Below are 18,489 nucleotides of genomic sequence, written 5' to 3' on the forward strand. Positions count from 1 at the left end.
ATCACACTTTGAAAGGGTTAGAGCATTTGAGGAGTGTTGTCTGATCTACCTGCTACTCTTATACAAAAAGCCTGACGTCAAGTTGTTGTTGGACGAGGAGTCGCACAGCCAGAAGATTGTCAACAGTTGGTGTTTGGTAGAACGATAGGGTGTGAGCCAGAGTCAAAGTTCAGTGTACTTTGTTTCAAGCATAGTGGATCGGTTTACTTTGGACTGCACAATCCACGAGGTTTTTTCCACGCAAACAGTTGACGTATTTTATCAACTGGGGTTTCCTCGCTAAAATCTTGGTGTCATCTCTAACTTTACTTTGCTTTATTTTAGATTGCATGATATTAATTTATTAATTGCTAAAATAAAGTAAGTTAGAAAAACACAAGATCTATTTTTAAATTAATCAAAACTTTCTAAGCATATTCCGCTGCGTACGACCCACAATATCTACGTATACATTATATAGCTCGTAACAATAGTGGTAGAGTTGAGAACCAAAATAAAATCAGATGGTTTGTTTAAGAGATAAAAACATTTTCATAAAATAAGAATAATTAATAAGTATAAGCTAAAATATCAAAACTAATATATATATATATATATATAACTTATTTATATCTACAATAAACAAAATATATTGATATTTATATATTATTATAAAAAATAAAAATAAAAATTAATATGTATATAATAATTAAATAAAATCTATTGACATTTACAAATAGTATAGATATTTATAAAGAGGAAGAGAAAGCAATATATAGAATATGAGAATTGTGATCAACCATTTCCTCCATTAAAAGTATATTTATACTGCACCCCATATATGTTTTGATTAAGCACCTAGAACAGGCCACTTTAAACCAGACAAGTGCAAAGACAGATTAAACTCGGAATAATTTCTAACAACTTTAATTTGTCAGTATGCAAGTCGCCAAGTCCTAAGGATAGTGAGTTGATCTTTTGAAAAGGAAAATTGAGTACACTGTAACTATAACCCACACATCAAATAAAGTTAACAGTAGAAATGCATTGACATGAATTCAAAGAGAAGCTATGAGCAATCTTTGGGGTAAAAGGAGTGCAACAGATCAAGAGATGTAATTTTGCCAAGGTGTTGAGCTGGCGAATATAACCACTTTGGTTGGAAAGAATTGATGTGGTTTTATCAATTACCTTAGGAGTAAGTCTAACCGAAGAGATCTCAACTGACACTCACAATCAAGAACGAAGCGGTCAAGATCTTTATATAACCCTGATACCAATTGGTGAATTTTTCTTAATGGATTATATTTTTTATTCTCAAATTTGATTTATCCGATAATCAATTTGGAATACACATAAGACCCTAAATAAATAAATCAAACAAACAAACAAAACACCTAAAATTAAAGTTGAAACAAACTTTAAATAACTCTAAATAAATTTATCAATCTTGAAGGTAATTAATTTGGTTAATTGCTTAATCTCACATACACATATGATGATTGATATCAACTTGATAAGCACGTTTGGAATAAATGATCAATCATTCTAAGCATGTAAAACAATATTAAAGTGATACAGAAGTAAACGAAGGTTAGAGACGTGTGCGCACCAGATTTACGTGGAAAAATCTCTGAACTCGGGATCAAAAAACCACGGGACTTGACTCGGCTAAGCAATTCACTATGAAGAAAAACATTACAACCAGATAAGTTCGACCCTATGAACTTTAATTAACCTCCAGACTCATCAAGACACTAAATCTTCAATGCGTGCTTCACCACAATTGATTGCTCCACACAACCCAATTGTCTTACTTCAACGCAATCCAAAAGATCTCTAGGTCGTCCTCCAGCCGATCCATCTAATAGCTACATAATCTTGTTGATCCGTATCAATTCCATCATGCATTATTTCTTCACTTCGAACTCTTTCCGACACCAATTTGTCCACCTTCTGATTGTTTGATTTTGGAGGTCACACTCAGCACAAGTATTGATGTTGGCGTTGTAAGCACGTACCGTAGCAATATTATCAATATTAAAATAGCATTATAATCACCATATCTAATGCAGATGATATAATGAATGATGCAAGACATAAGATATAAAATATCAATGTGTGTGCCCTCAATCTCACAAGATAGTCTCTCACACAGAACTCTCGTGTATAAATAAACAAGAATGCTTTAATGCGGTAGAATAAGCACTCAAGGGTTGTCAATAAGTTTCAGACCATATTGGAATTTTTTCAAGACCTAGTATATATAGAGAACTGAACTTGTTCTCCACGCCCATAACTTATTTTCCAAGTAAACTTGATTTCGAAGTTAAATACTTTGACGCTAAAGAAAACTTTTACGAGGAAATAATTTCCTTCTCTGCATAAAAATAATTTATTCTTGATTTGCAAGTTCAATACTAAGTGAAATCAAATTCATTTAAGGAAATAAATTCCAAGATTTAAACTGTCTGGATGATCTATATATCAAGAGCTTCGATCGATCGATGTAGTGGATATTTCGATCAATGCAACTCTGCTCTTTTAGACCGATAGTTGTGAAGCTTCGATCAATCGATGATATATATGCTTCAATAGATGTCCTTCCAACTTGAAGAGATTGATGCTATAACTAGCTTTGTTCAATCAAAGTGTTCGACTTTTAACCTACATTATGTACTCTACATTAAGGTTCTAAAAAATGTTTTCTTGATCCATACTCAATATATAAGTCTTAAGGAAAATTAGATTTCAGCAAAATAGGCTTAGACGCATGTTTGGAAAACTTTTTCTTGATGCACAAGGACTTGCCTAAGTTTATAAAACTTGGAAACTTAGCATAAATGGTCCGATGCATAAATAAGAAACCTTCTGTATAACGTTTAAGGAAAGTATATACGTATACATATATAAGAGGAAGCTCTATAATTTTTAGCTTAACACATACACTTTATAACTACATGTAAAAACACTTTTTCCTTAATTTTGTATATGTGGACTAACTAAAAACACAATTTATGTTCGAAATGCAATTTTCATAATATGATCATGTAACAAATGTATGCTACATGAACCTAAATGGTGATACAAGTGTTTTTCATACCTTTTTAAGATGACATCTTTTGACCTTGTAGATGATCCTTGGACTATTTTGCCATTTGTAGATGATCTTGGACCTTTTTGCTCTTTTAATGTAGCTTTCTTTAACAAGCATAATCTTCACACTTAATCTAATCTAACTAACTATTTCTAAATCACTCACTAACGATATAAACATTACGTTATATTGACTGAGTTTTGTCCTACAAAATTTGCTAATTATATTATTAGATACCTAAAAATCCTAACAAGGGGCAATCAACTTCCATTATTAGTACCATAATGCCACAGAAAGAGATGATAGGAACATGGAACTATTATTCTAGCGAAATTTACTTGCAGCTATTTTGTACTCAACATCAAATTCGAAATAGTGATGCTAATAGCAGAATATACTTACTATCTTTTCATGCGCAGGTTCAACCATACTCCTTGACATGTGGAAGTCAGCCATAAAAGCCTTATACCCGGGCTACAGCACAAAATAAAAACAGTTAAAGACTTACTACTCCCTCTATCCCTTATTAGTAGTCCATTTTCCCCTTTTAGAATGTCCCAAATTAAATGTCCACTTTGAAAAGTCAAACAAAATAAATGCCATCTTTCCCTAATTACCCTTCTAACTTTTCAAAAATCTTACAACTTGGTGTTATATATATTTAAACTTTGAAGGATAACTTAGTAATTTGAAATAGGGACAATGCATTAATTGCATGTCTCCTTAAAAAGTTATAAAACCAAATATGGACAACTAATAAGGGACAGAGGGGGGATGATTTTTCAAAAATTTTAGGACTTACCATGTTAACAGTGAAGAATCATACATAATTTTATACAAAAGCCTACCTTAACCTCAAGTGAAGCAAGTATGTGGCCAATCTTCATTTTTGGATAGAATCTGCATATATAGATGATTGAAATACCGATCACACATCATTATTTGCAATAATAATTTATTCAAGAATGAAACAAACACACAAAAATTATCATGGACAAAGTGTGACATCCCACCACCTAACTGTATAGACGCGTTTTGAAAACCGTGAGCACAAAGAGTGTGACAGATGGTATAAGAGTCAATCCCAAGTTGGGGGAGCGCGCACAAGCCCATGATGGTCACGCCAGCGAGGACGCTGGTCCCAAGAGAGGATGATTGTGATATCTCATATCACTTGGGGGGAGATGTTGGCACTTATATGTATGGACACCTCCGAACTGTATAGACGTGTTTTGAATACCGTGAGTACGGAGAGTGTGCAAAATGGACAATATCTACAAAACGGAGTGGGTTGGGACAGATGTTGCCTAGGAGGAAGGTTGTTGGCACTTATGTGTGTGGACGTCTTCTAAATGTGTAAATGCGTTTTGAAAACCGAGAGTATGCAAAGCGGACAATATCCACACAACGGGGCGGGTAGGGTCAGATGGTATAAGAGTGGATCCCGCTCCGAAAATGGAAGGAGTATGCAAAAGTCCATGAGGGTCAGGCCAGCGAGAACGCTAGATCCCAAGAGGGCAGTAATAAGTGCGGGCGCTGATAAGCGCTGAATAGTGCATATTTGAGCCCTTAAACGTGCATAAGTTTGTAGGTCTTTACCTAAAGATGTGCACAATTCTATGTATTTAGAGCTAATGGCAATGTTCCTGATGCTAAGGGAGATGTTCTGAGCCTTTTGGGTCGATCTGGGACTCGACTGAGCAAATTTGCAAGAATTCAGGTCCCAGAGCTTAAGCACAAATCAGAAAATCAAGAAAAAAAAAACTAAGTGTTGGATGAAAAGACGCTTCGGAAATTTCAGAGAAAAAAATGGCTAAGCATTGAAGCAAAGCTCAAGCACAACCCCTCAGAGCCCGAGCACAAGCATTTGTGCACGAGCTAAACCTCCCAAAGCTCGAGCATAAACCTCCTGAAAGCTTCCAAAAGCTGCGGGAAAGATGCAAAATCACTCTTCTTTGTTTCCTTATGGGCCTAATTGTTCCCAAAAGCTGTAAAGTCATTCAAAGGGAATTAAGACTTGTTCTCCACTATATAATTAGATGAGAAGACACATTAAATCTCGCTCTTCTCTCTCTTGGTTCTTTTACCTTGTGGCGGCTTTTAGGGTTTTGAAAATCGAAGATTCCAATTGGCGGTCCATGGAGATGGCTTCTACACCAACAATGATGATATCCTTCCTTTCCATTAGTAGCTAAAGCATTCCTTAGGGAATTGATGAAACCCTAGTCCGAGTAGCATGGTTTTATTGTTCTTAACTTTGGAGATTTTTATATGTATATTGATTGCATGGTTGTAAGCAATTGACTTAGTATTCCTAAACAATTAGGTTTTTAATGAAAATAATTGGTTTTTGATGAAATTAATGTCTTAGAATTAATTGGTTTAAGTAGTGATCATGTAATGGTGCTTAATTGAATATGTATGAATGAATGTTTTGATAATTCATGCTTAGGGAAGACGACTACATGGTAGATTAGAGTAGTAAGGTAAACAATCGTGCCAACTGAAGATGAGTTATGGCTTAGTGTTTATTTATATATACTTTCTTAATTGAATTATAGTGTGCTGGTAGCCACTTGATTCTCGAATATGCATAATGTGAATTTCCCCTAGTTGAGACAATTGACCATGTTATGAGGCTAGTGGTGAAGTCAATCCCTAGGTTCTTCTTCCCTTGATCTCAATACTTATTAATTTAGTTTATTTTCAGTTTTATTGCAATTTAGAAGTAGAAAACAACAAAATCATCTTTTCTTGAATTAAATTAGTATTAATTTTATACTTGACAATCCATCACAGTTCTTCAGGTTCGACACCCTCAACATAGCCCTATCCTACAACGATTCGTTCTATTACGAGTGGTTTATCATTGAAGAAAACACACATTAGTCGCCTCCCAACTGTGAGGGCATTGTTATGTGGATGCCTCCTAACTGTGTAGACACGTTTTGAAAAAAATGAGCACGGAAAGTGTGCAAAACGAACAATAACTACACAACGGGGCAGACAGTGACAATGAGAGAATTGGGTAAAAACACCCCAATTTGAGGCAAATTTGGAAATACTGAACAAGCAAGTCTCTTGATGTCCCGACTGTTTGAAACAAAAAGAAATTGATCAATGTCAAAAGTCCTACCTCTAGAACAAGATGAAATGCAATTATTATTATTATTTTTTATATATTTTTTTATTATTAATTTTTTTTTTTAGGACTCCCTTATAGGAAACAATATAACCGTAATGATCTACGATAATGTCATTATAATTGTAAGGGGGTTTTCAATAAAGTCAGAATTTCCCACAAATCTAAAGGTTCATCCAGGAGAGATAATAACCATAACCTCAAATCGTTAATAAAAATCTTTCCCAGTTAAACATATCTAACTTACAATCAATAAATACATGCAAACACACAACTGCCATGCAGATTTTAAAACGTGATTAATAATCTCACCTTTATTAAATTAATCAAGATTTGGAAACAAGTTATGGAGACGCAAAAACAAATAAAGAACACTAAAATAGTATTCCTATGTCAAACAAGTACACCTGAGTGTATTCAAATTTCCCGAAAAAAATAAAATAAAGTCATCATCAGCAAAAGTTCAGTAAAAAAAAAAATAGGACCAATAATATGGGGCCCTCAGGATTCCCAGATTATAAAATGAAAGTTGGAGAGAAGTTAACCAAAGGGAAACTCGAAAAGAGTCGTTTTCTTTAAGTTAATAAAACAATCTTGTACTCAGCAGCAGTCAAGTGATCCAAATAGAAGCGAGAGGCTTCAGCAAAGGAGATCCAAAACAACTCCAAAATACATAAGATAACTTTCTGAGCAATCAAGGGCAAGTTTGTCGCCTAGTAGTTTAGGGCCCAAATAATAAGAAAATGAAAAGTCTCCTAACATTGAAAAGTGCTCTTTCTGGAAAGGGTAACCCAATATATAGAAGCAAGCTTGAAGATTCCTACATAGAATATGGAGGTTTTTGTGGGGGGAGAGAGAGAGAGAGAGATTCAAGCAAAGAGAGAAATTTTCTTTTCCATTTTTATGATGTGTTAAACCCTTGAATGAGTCATATTAATGATACATGTTAATATTACTATTGTTTCTTTCATTTGATTTTTTATTCTTAATCAAAGTCGAAACCTGCCATGTGTAATTGGTAGTTTTCTGAAGATTTTGAAGCTCAGGTAGGAGAGTAAGACAAGTAAAAAGAAGGTGATAGAATCAGCTACATGGAAAGTCTTTTGCCCGTGGAGCCCGATCCCGTAGCAAAGGAAAAGGAAATTGAGCTGGCTGCCATGTGGGATATACAGCAGCAAATTCTTCATCTTCAATGGAACAAGATATTTTGAGTGCCTTAAATATTACTTGTTTAACTGATGATAGAACATGTGACTCTACAGTTTCATGTCAGTTGCATTAAAAATCAACCTGACTTTGAAAATCATGTCTAAAATAATCCGGTAACTTTTAACCCTGTTGGCCAATTGAGGACATAGTTGCATTATATGTCTCAACCTCCTAAAGAGTCTGCTAAAAAAAAAATTACAAAAAAAGTATCAGCAACTGGAGTCAAGATGAAACCTTTCCTCCTAAGTTCTCACACACTACTGCCATGTTCGGTAGGAAGGAAAGAAGAGGGGTGAAAGAAAAATAGAAAGGAAGGAACAAATTTCCTTTGTTCAGTAGAGATGATATAAGGAAAGAAAGGAAACTAGGAAGGATGAGTCATCCTTCCTCCTTCACAAATTTTCATCCACCCAAATATGGGCGAAAGACTCTTCACAGAAGGATGATTGGCTCTATAAAGTTAAATACAGGAGCAGACTTACGGATGATTGGCTCATTGAGTGACCTATAAAAACTCTTCACAGAAGGATGTGAGTTTGCTCCCAGACAGTCCTATTTTCTTCTTTGAGGTTACACTCTGTGCTTGCTGAAGTACTTATTGCAGTGTTGGTAACTGGTCTCTGGTGCTCTAGATGAGATTCTACTTCAGTGACTGGATGGTTGGAACAAGATAGACGTTTTGGTGAATGTAATATTGATATGTTGTTTTGTTTGTTGTCGTGTTTTGGTTCTCTGTGGCATGATGTTGTGGCTGTGGAGCTCTGTCCATTTTTTCATGGACCTTGTACATACTTTTTTCTTCTTTTCTACAAGCTTACTATTAGCCCCTTGACGGTTGTCCAAGGGAAGACATGGGCATTTCAAGGCCATGCCATGTCTTGGGAATACTTCGGCTTTGGTTAGACAGCCATGAGAATGCTCAGTGGGTTGTCAGCGTGCACAAGATGCTCAGCGTGCACACAAGATGCTTAAAAGGATGCTCGGGGTGCACTGGGGGTGCCCAGTGGCACTTTCGTAAATATGGCGAAAAGTGAAACTTGGAGTTTTGACTCGGGATCTTTATGGGAGATACCTTGAGTCCATAGAAGCTGGTTGGCGCAGACGGCACTCAATTTGGATGTCGGGAAAGGTCTGAAAGGCCATTATGACTCCTCAAGCATGGGTGATGTTTACTCCTGTCAGAGTGCTGGATTTCCTTAAGACTATATTAGGGGGGGGTCTGTTGAGCACATCGGTTGGGCTATGGCATGGCTTGCTTAAAGGGCTTAGCTAACGTACATGGGCACGTGTTGTACCACTCCAAGATGGTTGCACAAGTGGGGAGCATCCAAGATATTGAAGGGCAAACAGTTGGCACCGACACGCGCGCTGGTGTGCAGCGGCGCGCGTGCGGGCATGCAGGTGGGCGCGCGGGCTGGCGTCTAACCTAGTGTGCGCGAGCGTCTAGCTCGGCGTGCGCATGGGCGTCCAGGTGGGTGTACAGCCAAGGGCGCATGAGGGTACAAACATGGCGCGCAAAGAAGGGCACTAGTGTGTGCGCCGGCGTGCACTTTGGTGTGCACCCGAGCGTGCGCACGGGCGTGCATGGCTTGGCACGCCATGCACTCAGAGACATATATATGTGGGTGCAGATTGGTGGACTTGGCTTGGGCTAGGTTCACAAGGTTGACTCAGATGTGGCTAGAGCATGGACAACACAAAGTCATGGCTTGCGGTTCCAAGAGGTGGTGGCTTAGTGGGCTCGGTTGGTTGGGGGAAGTTACTAGCACTTCCCACTCATCATGGGAAGTGGGGGAGTGCTGAGTAACCTCCCAAACATGTGGCACAATTCTGAGAGGACCAACACACAGGCGGTTAAGGGTGGTTTCCTCCACTATGCAGAATCTAACTTCTTGTGGTTATGTGGCATGAGCAGAACATGCCAACAAGTCTAGCAGTTGGGCTTGTCAACTGCATTATAGTGCTGGCTCATTTAGAGGGTGCCAGCACGACCCTAGGTGGATGGGGGTGTCATCCATCATCTTAGTGGGCAGTTATGGGCGGTTTTGAGAGTGGCCTATATAATGCTAAGGTGGGCTTTGTAGAGGGAACAGAGGAGAGGGTGTGAGCCTTAGTTGTTCCTTGTACGAACTCATATTCCTTTGTAATATGTTTAATATGAGCAAAGGTTGGGGCTTGTCCCTGTAACTGTGTGTGCCTTCTTTATATTTCTATACTGTGTGTATTGTGTTGTTGTGTTGGCTGAGACTTGGTGGCCCCAAGTGCCATTGCAGAGGCAAAAATTCGTGGTGTAATTTAGCCCTGTGACAATTGGTATCAGAGCCCCGTTCTACGATGGCTGGAGGTAATACTCGTGAAAGAGTTTCCCATTTGGAAGAGTTCGTGGGTTTTCCTACAGAAACAGAGGTACAAGATGGTGCAGAGAGCCTTGTTGTTCGAATTGAAAACTTGGCTTCTGAAGTGGAGATCTTGAAGACTGATCCTGATGGGTTTGGTGACTTCATGCAGGCCACCAAAGAGCAATTGACCCGTATCTCTGAAGATGTTGAGTCATTGACTGATGTCTTCAAGAAGAACCTGAAAGACCTTGAAGATGAAGTGTCATTGGTAAAGAGGGCCATTCATGGGAGTTGCAGAGGCGGTGGTGATCCTCTTTCACAGAAGATCAAGGTGCCGGATCCCAAGTCTTTCAGTGGTACCCGAAATGCCAAAGAGTTGGAGAATTTCCTATGGGACATGGAGCAGTACTTCAAGGCTGCTCGGATCCCTGATGGCGAGAAGGTGACCATTACAAGCATGTATCTGTCTAGTGATGCAAAGCTATGGTGGCGCACACGGACAGAGGACGATGCTTCTGCGGGTAGGCCTCGGATTGAAGTTTGGGAGACCCTCAAGAAGGAATTGAAGGACCAGTTCTTGCCTCAGAACACTGCATGGATTGCAAGGGAATCTCTGAAGAAATTGAAACACACAGGTACCGTTCGTGACTATGTGAAGGACTTTAGTTCCTTGATGCTGGACATTCGAAATATGTCAGAGCAGGACAAGCTGTTCAATTTCATGTCCGGATTGCAACCATAGGCTCAGGCAGAACTCCGTAGGCAAGGTGTGAGGGACCTTCGTACTGCTATGACAGCGGTAGATTGTCTTGTAGATTTCAAGATGACTGGGTCTACTACACAAGACAAGAAGAAGTCCAAGGAGGGGAAGAAAGACAAAGGCCAGTCCTTCAGGTTCAAGGACAAAAAGAAGGACAAGAATCAAAAGAAGGATAAAGGCGGTGGCTTTGTCAAGGCCAAGGCAGATTACAACAACAAAGGGAGTAGTAGTGGGACTAAGCCGAACTACGGTTGTTTCATCTGCAATGGTCCCCATCGTGTTAGGGACTGTCCCAAGAGGGAGAAGCTGAGTGCTATTGTCGCTGATTCAAAAGGAGACTCAGACTCGGAATCTGGTCCAACCCGAGTTAATCCTCTGCAAATGCTGAATGCTCTTACTGAAGAACAGTCCATGGAGTTGAAAGGGCTCATGTTCATTCAGGTGACACTGAACGGCAAGGAAGTTTTGGCAATGGTGGACACGGGGGCCACTCATAACTTCATTGCGCAGAGGGAAGTAAGTAACTTTAATTTAAAGTTAATTCCACATGCTAATAAGATGAAAGCTGTGAATTCTGAAGCCAAGCCTGTTTTAGGCATGGCCACCACTTCTATGAAAGTTGGTTGTTGGGAGGGCGTAGTTAGTCTTATGGCTGTTCCCTTAGATGATTTTGATCTAATTCTTGGAATTGAGTTCCTTACGAAAGCCAGAGTGGTAGTTGTGCCATATTTGGGAGGAGTTTTTATTTGGGACAGGAGTTGTCCATGTTTTATTCCATCAGTGGCTCTTTATGGGCACCAAAAGAAGGAAGATCGTAAATATGGTTGCATCGAAATAATCTCTGCATTGCAAGTGAAAACAGGTTTGAAGAGGGGAAACTCTACCTTTCTTGCAGCTATGATAGAGATCAAACCGGACCAGCTTGTTAAAGTTCCGGATTCTGTTGCTGAAATTCTAGAGGAATTTGCAGAAGTGATGCCACCAGAACTACCCAAGCAATTGCCCCCTCGACGTGCTGTTGATCACAAGATAGAGTTGGAGCCGGGTGCAAGGGCTCCTGCTCAGGCCCCATACCGGATGGCGCCTTCAGAACTGGCTGAACTGCGTAGACAGTTAGATGAGTTGCTGGAGTCTGGCTATATTCAACCATCCAAGGCACCGTATGGCGTGCCAGTGTTGTTCCAAAATAAGCAGGATGGCTCAATGCGGATGTGTGTAGACTATAGGGCTCTGAATAAAGTGACTGTGAAGAACAAGTATCCAGTGCCCAATGCCGCTGATTTATTTGACAGGTTGTCAAGGGCATCCTACTTTACTAAGCTAGATTTACGTGCAGGCTACTGGCAGGTGCGTATAGCAGAAGGAGATGAACCTAAAACTGCATGTGTAACTCGTTATGGGTCTTATGAATTTCTTGTAATGCCGTTTGGGCTAACTAATGCCCCGGCAACCTTCTGCAACTTAATGAATAATGTGTTTTATGACTACATCGATCGCTTTGTTGTTGTCTATTTGGATGACATTGTAGTCTATAGTGAGTCATTGAAAGATCACTTAAAACACTTGAGATTGGTTTTCTCAAAACTGAAGGAGTTTCAGTTATTTGTCAAAAAGGAGAAGTGTGAGTTTTGTCGCCAAGAAGTGATGTTTTTGGGGCATTGGATCAGTAAGGGCCATGTCAGAATGGATGAGAGAAAGGTGAAAGCCATCCTTGATTGGTCTGCACCTACCAAAGTGACAGAGTTAAGATCTTTTCTAGGGTTGGCAAACTACTACAGAAAGTTTATAAAGGGGTATTCCAAGAAGGTTAGTCCTTTAACGGACTTGCTAAAGAAGGACAAACAGTGGGTTTGGTCTGAGGAGTGCCAAAATGCTTTTGAGATGCTTAAGCAGGCAGTGTCTACAGAACCGGTCTTGAGACTGCCTGACTTTGGTTTGCCATTTGAAGTGCATACTGATGCCTCTGATAGAGCAATTGGTGGGGTTCTAGTCCAAGAAGGACACCCATGTGCCTTTGAAAGCAGGAAGCTTAAGGATGCTGAACAGAGGTATACAACTCACGAGAAGGAGATGACTGCAGTGATACATTGTCTTGACGCATGAAAACACTATCTGTTGGGTACTAAGTTTACAGTGGTGACTGATAATGTGGCCAATACCTACTTCAAGACACAGAAAAAGCTTACTCCAAAGCAAGCTCGTTGGCAAGAGTTTCTTGGGGAGTTCAATTTTGTGTGGGTTCACAGACCTGGAAAGCAGAATCAGGTTGCTGATGCCTTGAGTAGGAAGGAAGTGCAGGAGTATGTGGCGTCATTGACAACGGTGTATACTGATTTCCTTGACAGAATCAAAGAGCAATCTCAGTCCGACAATGCCTATTAGAAACTAAAGCAACAGGTTATTGATGGTGAAGTCAGAAAGTACTGGATTGAAGATAATCTACTCTACGCCAGAAGAGGTAGATTATATGTTCCTGTTGGAGGTTTGAGACGGGAACTAATGCGGGAAATGCATGATCCTTAGTGGGCTGGACATCCAGGGGTGGATAGAATGCTGGCGTTGATATCCAGATCATATTACTGGCCCAAGATGGAGGATGACATAGAGTTATATGTCAAGACTTGCTTGGTCTGTCAGAAAGACAAGCATGAAAGGTAGGAGGAGGCAGGGCTACTGCAACCTTTGCCTATACCAGAGCGTCCATGGCAGTCAGTTTCAATAGACTTCATTTCTGGTTTTCCTAAGGTGGAAGGTATGAGATCTATTTTTGTGGTTGTAGATAAATTCTGTAAGTATGCAATTTTTATTGCTGCACCACATGCATGCCCAGCGGAAGTTGCTGCTGGTTTATTTCATAAGTTTGTGGTGAAATATTTTGGCTTGCCCGAAGATATTGTTAGTAATCGTGACACCAGATTTACGGGAAGGTTCTGGACAGTGCTATTTGGCTTGATGGGTTCTGAACTGAAGTTCTCCACAGCAAACCATCCTCAGACTGACGGATAGACTGAGAGGATGAACCAGTTATTAGAAGAATATCTGAGGCACTATGTCACTTCAAGTCAGAAAAATTGGCTGGAGTTGCTAGACACTACACAATTCTCTTATAATTTGCACAGGTCTTCAGCAACAGGAATGAGTCCCTTTGAGTTGGCAACAGGGCAACAACCTCGCACACCACAGGAGGTGGCAGTGCAGAGGACTGGTGGAAGATGCCCTACAGCATACCGATATGCCCGTTCTATGCAAGAGATGGTGGAGGAGGCACAGGACAGCCTTGCCAAGGCTGCGAGAAGGATGAAAAAGTATGCAGATAAAGGGGAAGGCCATTAGAGTTCCAAGTGAGAGACAAGGTTCTGTTGAAGTTGACTCCACAGATTTGGAAGAAGATAAGCAGCAAGACTGTTCACAGAGGGCTGATTCAGAAGTATGATGGTCCATTTGAAGTTGTGAAGAAAGTGGGGAATGTTGCTTACAGATTACAGTTACCTGAAAGACTGAAGGTCCATCCTACTTTTCATGTGAGTTTCCTCAAGCCTTTTCATGAGGACACTGCAGATACATCAAGACAGCAGGCTAAGAGAGCCCCACCTGTTATTCGGTTGCAGTTTAACAAGGAGGTGGAGAAGATTTTGTCTCACCGGACCCAGGGTCAGAGTAAGAAAAATCGCAGAACTGATTACTTGGTGCAATGGAAAGGATGCAGTGAAGCAGAGGCGAGCTGGGAAACGGATGTGACATTATGGCAGTTTGAGAAACAGGTAAGGGAGTACTTGGACAAGTCGACGAGGGCGTCGACTTCTTCTGGTGGGGGTGGTTTGTTAGCCCCTTGACGGTTGTCCAAGGGAAGACATGGGCATTTCAAGGCCATGCCATGTCTTGGGAATACTTTGGCTTTGGTTAGACAGCCATGAGAATGCTCAGTGGGTTGTCAGCGTGCACAAGATGCTCAGCGTGCACACAAGATGCTTAAAAGGATGCTCAGGGTGCACTGGGGGTGTCCAGTGGCACTTTCGTAAATATGGCGAAAAGTGAAACTTAGAGTTTTGACTCGGGATCTTTATGGGAGATACCTTGAGTCCATAGAAGCTGGTTGGCCCAGACGGCACTCAATTTGGATGTCGGGAAAGGTCTGAAAGGCCATTATGACTCCTCAAGCATGGGTGATGTTTATTCCTGTCAGAGTGCTGGATTTCCTTAAGACTATATTAGGGGGGGGGGGGGGTCTGTTGAGCACATCGGTTGGGCTATGGCATGGCTTGCTTAGAGGGCTTAGCTAATGTGCATGGGCACGTGTTGTACCACTCCAAGATAGTTGCACAAGTGGGGAGCATCCAAGATATTGAAGGGCAAACAAGTGGGCACCGACACGCGCGCTGGTGTGCAGCGGCGCGCGTGCGGGCATGCAGGTGGGCGCGCGGGCTGGCGTCTAACCTAGTGTGCGCGAGCGTCTAGCTCGGCGTGCGCATGGGCGTCCAAGTGGGTGTACAGCCAAGGGCGCATGAGGGTACAAACATGGCGCGCAAAGAAGGGCACTAGTGTGTGCGCCGGCGTGCACTTTGGTGTGCACTCGAGCGTGCGCACGGGCGTGCATGGCTTGGCACGCCGTGCACTCAGAGACATATATATGTGGGTGCAGATTGGTGGACTTGGCTTGGGCTAGGTTCACAAGGTTGACTCAGATGTGGCTAGAGCATGGACAACACAAAGTCATGGCTTGCGGTTACAAGAGGTGGTGGCTTAGTGGGCTCGGTTGGTTGGGGGAAGTTACTAGCACTTCCCACTCATCATGGGAAGTGGGGGAGTGCTGAGTAACCTCCCAAACATGTGGCACAATTCTGAGAGGACCAACACACAGGCGGTTAAGGGTGGTTTCCTCCACTATGCAGAATCTAACTTCTTGTGGTTATGTGGCATGAGCAGAACATGCCAACAAGTCTAGCAGTTGGGCTTGTCAACTGCATTATAGTGCTGGCTCATTTAGAGGGTGCCAGCACGACCCTAGGTGGATGGGGGTGTCATCCATCATCTTAGTGGGCAGTTATGGGCGGTTTTGAGAGTGGCCTATATAATGCTAAGGTGGGCTTTGTAGAGGGAACAGAGGAGAGGGTGTGAGCCTTAGTTGTTCCTTGTACGAACTCATATTCCTTTGTAATATGTTTAATATGAGCAAAGGTTGGGGCTTGTCCCTGTAACTGTGTGTGCCTTCTTTATATTTCTATACTGTGTGTATTGTGTTGTTGTGTTGGCTGAGACTTGGTGGCCCCAAGTGCCATTGCAGAGGCAAAAATTCGTGGTGTAATTTAGCCCTGTGACACTTACCCATTCAACTAAAAAAAATAAGATAGGAGAGAAATAAGTAAGCCTATTATAGAAGTTTTAAATTACTACATCACCCTCCGTAAATATTTAATAAATCCCATAAATAAAGTAAGGGATGGGTTTAATGATAAAAACAACTTAAAATTTTATTTTTCCTTTTATCCTATCGATCAAATTAAATTGTCAGTTTTTTCCATTCTCTTCCATCCAACCGAACAAAAAGAGGGAAACCCTTAATCTCTTCCCTAGGGATGTCTCAGTCATCCTTTCTTCTCTCCCTTCCATTCAATTTTTTTCCTTCCTACTGAACAGAACATACAAGACTGAAACAAATATATAATAATTAGATATGTGAAATTGTTGAAAAGCTTTGCAAATATTGATATCTTATTCCAACTTTTCACCTACTAAACTGATATATTCAAACTTGTCCGCAGCAATGCACAACAGATTAAAGCATGAAAGATCATACCTTGACATAATTTTTGAAATACAAGGAAGAGCACGGCTTGGTTCAACATTATTATCCTCTGTACTAGAGAAGTTTCTCCCAACCTGAGCATGCCCAAGAAGCATGATGGATAGCTAGACACTTTGAAGCCAATAAAGAGCCAAAAGATCTTGCATAAGACATAAATATTGAGAAAGTAGATTTGCACTAACCTCATCGGCCAGCGTAAGAAGATAACAAGTGTCTTTATCTGGAAACCATCCAATCTTACAAGCACTCTACCAAATACATCGTTATACAACCACATTAAGAGACTCGGTGTAAAAAGAGTTGAAAACGAATACACTAACAGCAAACAATGCAAATCAATTAAAAGAAATAAACTGCTGTTGATTAACCTTTTCAGGTGTTCTACAGCTTTGCAATCCATTTATAATAAACTCGGATTCCAAAAATCTATATCATGCCTAGGAGAGCAGGTGAATTCATGACTGAGAAACAAGTGCCGAGCCATCCAGACTCCAGTAGTGACTGATTACTCAACAAGGTCGTGGTGCCTGATTACATACCCAGGCCATCCCCTGAGCACCAAAAGCATCGTGCATCACCCAGTTGTGTTGATTATTCCAAATTCTATTTACTTGCTTAACTGAAACTGATTAATGGCATTATGGTATCTATCTGAGTACATATTCAAGGTTTTTAAATTCCTCGATAGAGAACCATTAAGTAATGAATTTCCGTAGCTTTTCAGTTAGCATTAGTTCAAACAAATCCTACTAAGTAACAGAACTAACTTTACTAAAAAGAATGATTTCGAGAATGAAGGTTCTTTTTTTTAATAACGGCAGGTGTCCCCACGCCTTCAGGTATGGCATTAATCCGTTCTATAAGAACAAAGTTGGGGCAATAAAGATATATAAAAAATAAAAATAAAAATCATAGGCAATGAAGTAATCATTAAGAAAACAGCAGTAGCTGACTTCTTAATTCAAGTATCAATCAGAACAACAAAGAGAGAAGAAAGGCCCCCAAACCAAACACGCCCCCACCCACCGCCCCCCCCAACCCAAAAAAAAAAAAAAAAAAAAGAAGAAGAAAGCTATAATACAATATTGTCTTGTATTCATTACTTTTCAATCCCTTATAACCAACTTCTACGGCTCAGCAACATGATTCTTGTTCTACCAATCATGTTTGCAGATTTAATTGTCCAGAAAATCTCTAAGCCGTAATCAACAATAATAACCGAAGATTGAGCACATAAGCAATAGATATTTTTTCTCTTTATATCAGAGAGTAAAGTAATTTTTGCAGCACACAGAATTGCATGATAAACAATCAATAATCCTGAAACAAATAAAACATTTAATTAAAACTTCAAATTAAAATGATGACATGGAAATCAAGAAGCATGTAAAAAAGATTACAATCACTACAATGGTAAACTTGCAGAACACAATCGTGAGCCAACAATAGTCAGTTGTCAGCATTTGCTTAAGCTTGATCACTTACTACCAATTTTACAATACAAAAACGATGTATACCTTGACAGAGATCATGAGCACCATAAAAGCCACTACGAACGAGAAGTCACTCTTACATTTATATACCTGCATAGCACATGAAGATGAATCAAGAATTAAAGCAATTTTCAGGAGATAATAAAGACAAAATCAGTGTATTCCATATATTATTTTAAATCAGTAGTAATATTTCCATTTCATTGATTAGTTTATCGTGCATCATCCTATAATTAATCATTATGAAACCCCAATTACTTCTTGCTATTCATGTAAAAAGTTACTTCAAAACAAGTTTTTAGAAAATAATTTGTGTGATTATGATCAAAACTTCATTTGAGACTAGCGTTTATAACAAGTGTCACCATTTGGCCCACTAGTATATATATATATATATATATATATTGATTTTCCATCCAAATTCCTAGAGGCTCTACTTAACTTGGTACATTATGCTTCATAATAAGTAATAATCATGGTGGACTAATTCTATTATTCATGAGTATGCATTAACTTTTGTTGGCAGAACAAATTTTCTATATCTTCATACGTTAGGTACTTGGTTAAAGTTCCTCCATAAATTTCCATTCAACAAACAAATGGCTACAATTATCAATACATTCACATTGGGGCCCTTAATATATGTTGCCATTAACAGCAATTTTTC

The 18,489-nt window shown here is 40.0% G+C and overlaps 1 protein-coding gene across 2 annotated transcripts in view; it reads right to left on the reverse strand.

The window, feature by feature from the left end:
* Positions 1–18,489, reverse strand: part of LOC132276717 (E4 SUMO-protein ligase PIAL2-like) — a 36,102-nt gene that overhangs the window by 15,646 nt on the left and 1,967 nt on the right. For both annotated transcript variants that reach the window (XM_059778290.1, XM_059778288.1), the window contains exons 3-7: positions 17,847–17,912; positions 16,512–16,577; positions 16,321–16,403; positions 3,925–3,976; positions 3,479–3,550 (exon numbers count right to left, since the gene is read on the reverse strand). In XM_059778290.1, coding sequence (XP_059634273.1) covers positions 3,479–3,550; positions 3,925–3,976; positions 16,321–16,403; positions 16,512–16,577; positions 17,847–17,912 — 339 coding nt within the window. The remainder of the gene's footprint in view (positions 1–3,478; positions 3,551–3,924; positions 3,977–16,320; positions 16,404–16,511; positions 16,578–17,846; positions 17,913–18,489) is intronic.

This window comes from Cornus florida, unplaced genomic scaffold (assembly GCF_030987335.1).
Source record: "Cornus florida cultivar Cherokee Brave unplaced genomic scaffold, ASM3098733v1 CherokeeBrave_3.0.0_Hap2_Chr10, whole genome shotgun sequence".
In the NCBI taxonomy this organism is placed as follows: domain Eukaryota; kingdom Viridiplantae; phylum Streptophyta; class Magnoliopsida; order Cornales; family Cornaceae; genus Cornus; species Cornus florida.